This window comes from Mercenaria mercenaria, unplaced genomic scaffold, assembly GCF_021730395.1.
Source record: "Mercenaria mercenaria strain notata unplaced genomic scaffold, MADL_Memer_1 contig_2880, whole genome shotgun sequence".
Classification (NCBI taxonomy): Eukaryota; Metazoa; Mollusca; class Bivalvia; order Venerida; family Veneridae; genus Mercenaria; species Mercenaria mercenaria.
Genome location: NW_026460968.1, coordinates 57,020 through 63,376, shown reverse-complemented (window position 1 = coordinate 63,376; position 6,357 = coordinate 57,020). Strand labels below are relative to the sequence as shown.

Here is a 6,357-nt window from a genome sequence, read left to right as displayed (position 1 = left end):
CATTTGAACTGGTGAGACTTTGGTGTCATTTAATGGGGTGTTTTTTGTATTCTAATATTGCCAGGTAAGGATCGTGTCTACTATCCTTAGCCTTTTGCAGAATACGTTTTACAGTCTGACCGTCCGTTCTGCAAGTCCGTTAGAGATCAGGTGTAATGGGCTAGATGTGATGTGATTGAATTTCCACTCGTTTGTAATGTCTGGAAAGTTTGAGATGAATACTGTGGTCCGTTGTCTGAGAACAGTCTTACAGGGATGCCTTGCACGGAAAATCGTGCTTTTAGTTTCCACACAACTGTCGAACTCAGCGTATCGTGTAATTTGTCAATTTCAAAATAACGGCTGTAGTAATCTACAGTAAGTAGATGATTGCTTCCATTGAAATGGAAGAGATCAGTGGCAACGCCTTGCCATGGGCCTTTGGGTATTTCGAGAGGTGTTAATGGCTCTTTTTGATTGGAATTTCTATATTTCAAGCACACTGTACAATTCAGTATGTAGTCAGTTATTTGTTTGATCATTCCAGGCCAGAACATTACATCTTTGGCTCGCATGATACTTTCTTCTGTACCCATGTGACCGATATGAATCTGTTCAATCATATGCTGTCTGAGCGCCTGGGGAATAATAAGCGTCTGACCTCGAAAAATAAGGTCGTCTGAAACTGAAAGCTCGTCCCTATGACTGAAATATTCCAAGACCATATTATTGCAATCTGATCTAGAATTTGGCCATCCTTGAAGTATTGTCTGTTTCTAAGTCTGCATTTGTGCGTCAGTCTTTGGAGCCTGTCTCACATTTTCGAGACTGCTGTCTGTGTATGTCATGCTTTTCAGTACAGTGTGTACATGTAAATCTAAACCCTTCGATTTCGAAACTGTCTGACATTGGTTTCCGGGGGAGTAGGTCACTTATAGGCACCTCTTTCCCGCTTACATGTTGCATGTAAAGGTCGTATTTTTGCAACTGCAGCAACATTCTCTGCAAGCGAGGTGGGGCTGCCGAGAGGGGTTTTTTTCATTATAGAGGACAATAGTTTGTTGTCAGAATATACAGTGACGGGTCTGCCGTATATTTACTGGTGAATTTTTTTTGCATGCGAATAATATCGCTAGCATTTCACGTTCAATATTTGCATAGTTTTGTTCCGTAGGTGTTAACGATTTTGATGCATATGCAATAGGTCGTCCATCTTGCATGAGTACTGAGCCCAAGCCTTTTAATGAAGCGTCACATTCAAACGTGATGGGCTTATTTGGATCAAAATATGCCAAATCAGGACTATTTGTGATAACCTGCTTCATTTTCTGAAAGGCATCTGTTTGGGGCTGGTCCCAAAAAAAACTCTGTGTCTTTTTTGAGTAACGATTGCATGGGGCTAGTTATATCAGCCAGATTTGGCGCAAACTTTCGTAAATAATCAACCATGCCTAGTATATTTTCTAGTTCTGTGCGATTAGTGGGAATGGCAATCTCTGATATTGCCGTAATCTTAGCAGGATCGGCCTCGAGTCATTTTGACGTTATCAGGTGACCATAAAAGGGTACTTCTTTAAGACCGATGCGTCATTTATCAGGATTGAACCTAATACACTTAGCACGTGCGAGTTCTAGCACGGCTCTTAAATTTCTGTCGTGGTCCTTGCGTGTTTTTCCATAAATCAATATGTCATCAACGACTGCGGCAATGCCTGGCAATCCTTCAAATATCTCATTGACCTTTTTGACAAAGATGTCCTGACCTGATGATATCCCAAAAGGCAATCTCAAGTAGCGGTACCTGCCGAAGGGAGTACTGAACGTCGTCAGATACGAAGATTCGTCATCTAGTTTTATACTCCAACAGGCATGTGTTATGTCGAGAAGACTGAAATATTCACACCCAACAAGCTGTAATGTGACATCATCTAATGTCTGCATTGGGTAGTGTTGTCTTCTTATAGCCTCATTCAGAGCCTTAAGGTCAAGACAAACTCGTAATTTACCAGTTTTGGGTTTTTCGACCACTACTAGGGAATTAACCCAATCTGTCGGTATGTCAACCTTAGAGATTATTTTATTGTCTTCCATGCGTTTAAGCTCATCATATAGACGTGCTTTATGGGCTTCTGGGACCCTTCTAGGTGGGTTGACCACGGGCACTGCACCCTCTTTTAAATGCAACTTAGCCGTCCCTGGGATAATACCGATTCCTGTAAATAAGTCTCCGTAATTTGTCATTACCTCCTCTTTACTTAGTCCTGTAACGTCGTCGGTTACAGCGTAAGTCAGCTGTATGAGGCCAAGATCAATGGATGATTTGAGACTCAACAGGGGTAAAGCGGGAAAGTTACTACATGGAACAATGTGTCTACAGTTCTATCATTATATTGGCATTGTAACCATATTTTGCCTAACACCAGGATTTCATCGCCAATGTATGAAATCAGCTTTGCCGAAGGGGGTTCTAAGGGGACACTGACATTAAGTGATTGAAATTGTGACAGTGGAACAATATTTGCAGCGCTCCCTGTATCAATTTTAAAGTTTATGCGAGTTTGGGAAGGGCCAAGAGATAAACTGACCAGAGCACGATCGATAGAGTTTAAAGTGCTTACCGTTTCTATCTGAAATTCCGGCATATCAGGGATGTGCTTAATTATAATTGTAATTTAACTGATTATAATTAATTAAAAATTTTGTTCTAATTGAAAGTAATGAATATTTAAGCACAAACTAAATTAAAGTAATTGAAATTAATTAATTTAACTGACTTAGATTTGGGTTGTAATTGTCAATTAAATCTAATTACTTTCAATTATTTTGGCTTTTTTACTGATCAATGGGCGTGTGAAATTTTCACAGTGACAGTAGATAGCTGACAGGTATTGTTGTATCAACAATCAGGTGTTAGAGGTGTCAATCCCTATTCAGTTCTGTTAAGTGTGATCATTGGGTGAACATTAACATGCATGTATTAAGTAAATGATTTGATTTGCTGCTTTTATGCACATTTTGTCAAAAAAGCTTTGAATTGTAAATAATTATGTTGAATACAACAACAACAACAACAACAACATTTATTAGCATAATCGACATATATATGCCTTTGGCTAATGAACAGTATACAGTTCTATCAAAACATGCTATATATAATTTGTAATCAACATTTCAAACCCTTAACAAATAAATTTCCTTCAAATATTTACATATATTCCATTGGACTTTTTTCTTAGCAGATGACAACAAATTGTCAAACATTTTCAGATTTGGCCACGATGTTTTTGGCAAATATTTTGAACGTAAGTTTTTATATTTAGGACAAGTCAATAACACATGATACCCAGATTCTATAACATTTAAATGACAATTTTGACATATTCTTTGATCCCTAGCTATGTAACCCTAGATGTAACGTGCGAAAATTGGGTTTAATTTCGGTTGTACATGGGCCTTGAATTTATCATAGTACGTTTTCAGTTTCTTTTTCTCACCATGTACAATGCATGTCCCTGCCTTTCTCTCCAACCCACAAAAGTAGGTAGGATATCTGCTCTTCTTCAGTTTTGCCCTTTAATGGGCCAGAAAATACTAGTTCTGCGTGTCGTTGAAATTTTTCCCAAGCTTCCGGCAGGTTGCTGTCCTCCCAATGCATAACAGGCGGCTGAATTCCCCCGAACTCCATTTTTGTCACTAATAATGTGAATTAGAATTCCAATTAAATTTCTGACACCATGTTATATTTTATGTTCTTTATAAAGTTATAGTATAGGTCCGATAGTCAAATGACAAACACAAATGTGTACAGACACTATAATATCTTTATTAAAGAAAACCTAACAATATTTTAAGTGATGTTACAACTAAGCTGGCTATTCGAAGACTGATCAAACATGCATTCACTAGCATCTATATTTAGTCTTAAACGGTTAAGTCTATTTCAGTAAGATACTGCAACAGGCACCATATCCAAGGGGTGATTATACAATACCCAAGGCTATTAAAGCGGGAGTATTGGAACCACCCAGGCCGAAATAGTCATGCTGAGAAACTAAACAGTACCAATAACACGACATAAAAGTCGTGCTGAACGATCTGAGAAGATCGAAATATAACAGCCATGATTGAAAATAATTGGCCCAGACTAGCAACATATCAACAAAATACCACAAGAGGGTTATCAAGACTAGCATCATATCTGTTATATATAAAGGGGCCCTATTTGCATTTTTAATTATAAATCACTGCTATTTTTTGCAAATTCTTCATAAAAAATGTATATCGTGATTTTCACGTTATAAAGATTGGTGCTACCGACGACTTATATTTTTAGCGGATAAATATAGTTTTCTGTGTGTCACTCACCTTGGTCACATGACAAATATTTACCGCGTAACTAAAGTAGTTCAATGCGTAGACAAAAATCAATACATTTTTAAAATATACCTGTCACACTTTTTACTTAGCCAAAGCAATGAAATAGTGTGGTGATTTTCTTGTCGGTATGAGGGAAATTTTTGGCTCGAACTCCGCTACCAACCGGACTGTTAATGACTATGGTCTACTCCTTTTCATTAAAAACAATACGATGGTTATGAAAATTAAAGGACCCGTAGTAGTGTATATCCTTTTTTGAAGAATATTCAATTCATACCATAAACCTATTTTAACTAATTTTCCAGGAGGGCATAGGTTCAAACCCCATGAGGGCCAAACTTTTATTCATTTCAGTTCTTTTATTTAGTAAGATAAACTGATTTTTTCAAGACTTATTATTGATGTGTTGTAAAAAAGCGGAAAATTTCATTTGATTAGCCATTTCTTGCTGTTTAAAGTTTAAAGTTAACCTCTGATACAGAAGGATGAAGGTTTAGACGTCTTTGAAAATACGTCTTTCCTACTTATTTTGCATTTTTTGTGGAAGAAATTTAGGTAGGTTTTACTTCTTGTCTATGGTTATTTTTGAATGCAGAGAAAAAGGTCATAGGCTATATTTTCGGTGTTAGAGCTTCATTTCTGTCCGCTTAAATCCTTTTACTTGAGGCTCCACAGGAAAAAATATGTTATCGACAGATTATGTTATGTTTTATAATTGTTACGCAAGACTTTGATGTTTCTCCTGTAAAATGTTTGGTATAATGAATTCTCTGCGATTGTTTCGCTGTGGTTATCACTTTGAAATTTGTCTGTGTTTGAGCTTAAGGAAATAACATAAATTATACAAAATTTAGAAAAAAAGACACGATTAAAGTTGGTTAAAAATGCATCACAGTGCGAAACAATGTTAACTTCAAGACTGTATCAAGTTTATGCAATTATTAAACATAAACATTACGGGTCTACAATCTTGATATAACCAGAAATACAGTTGAAAACGGGTGTTTAAACAAAAATCGCTTACATCTACACCCTAAACCCCTCCCCCGAGGAAGTAAATTCGACACAAAGCACTTTTTAAAATATCGAAAGATATATGACAGATTTATTCAGTATATACAGTATTATTTTCAGCGTTAGTGAGAATGTTTCTAAAACGAACTTGTTTAGAATAAAAATGCCAAAACAAAATCAAAACAAAAATACCCAAACAGAAACAACAACAAGAACAACAACAAGAGGACCATGATGGTCCTGAATCGCTCACCTGTCCCCACGTGACCTAGTTTTGAACTGAGTATGACGTCGTTTTTTCTATTATTTGACATAGCGACCTAGTTTTGAGCTCATGTGACCCAGTTATCAACATAAAAATTCTGACCAATTTTCATGAAGATCCATTGGAAAATATGGCCTCTAGAGAGGTCAAAAGATTTTTCTATTTTTAGATCTACTGACCTAGTTTTTGACCGCAGTTGACCCAGTTTTGAACTTGACCTAGATATTATCAATATGAACATTCAGACCAACTTTCATACAGATCCCATGAAAAATATGGCCTCTAGAGAGGTCACAAAGTTTTTCTATTATTTGACCTGCTGACCTAGTTTTTGATGGCACGTAATCCAGTTTCAAACTTGACCTAGATATTGTCAAGTTGAACATTCGGATTCACTTTCATGAAGATCCGTTGAAAAATATGGCCTCTAGAGAGGTCAAAAGGTTTTTCTATTTTTAGACCTACTGACCTAGTTTTGGACCACACATAACCCAGTTTCATACTTGACCTAGGTATCATCAAGATAAACATTCTGACCAATTTTCATAAAGATTCCATGAAAAATGTGACCTCTAGAGTGGTCACAAGCAAAAGTTTACGCACGGACGCACGAACGGACGGACGACCTACGCTGCGTGATCACAAAAGCTCACCTTGTCACTTTGTGACAGAGCTAACAAAAAAACAACAACAACAAAAAACAAACAAACAAAAATCAAATA

General features: G+C 36.8%; 1 protein-coding gene across 1 annotated transcript; it reads right to left on the bottom strand.

The window, feature by feature from the left end:
* Positions 1–1,566: 1,566 nt before the first annotated feature.
* LOC128552535 (uncharacterized protein K02A2.6-like) lies at positions 1,567–3,664 on the bottom strand. The gene is made up of 2 exons (XM_053533582.1): positions 3,474–3,664; positions 1,567–2,332 (listed from the first exon to the last, which is right to left on the bottom strand). The coding sequence occupies exons 1-2, from the start codon at positions 3,662–3,664 to the stop codon at positions 1,567–1,569; spliced, it is 957 nt and encodes a 318-aa protein (XP_053389557.1).
* Between the last annotated feature and the right edge of the window lie 2,693 nt (positions 3,665–6,357).

Coding starts and splice junctions, on each gene's coding strand:
- LOC128552535 (XM_053533582.1), bottom strand. CDS start 3,664: ATGGAGTTCGGGGGAATTCAGCCGCCTGTTATGCATTGGGAGGACAGC. Junction 2,333..3,473: donor AGGGACATGCATTGTACATG/GTGAGAAAAAGA, acceptor TGTTCCATGTAG/TAACTTTCCCGCTTTACCCC.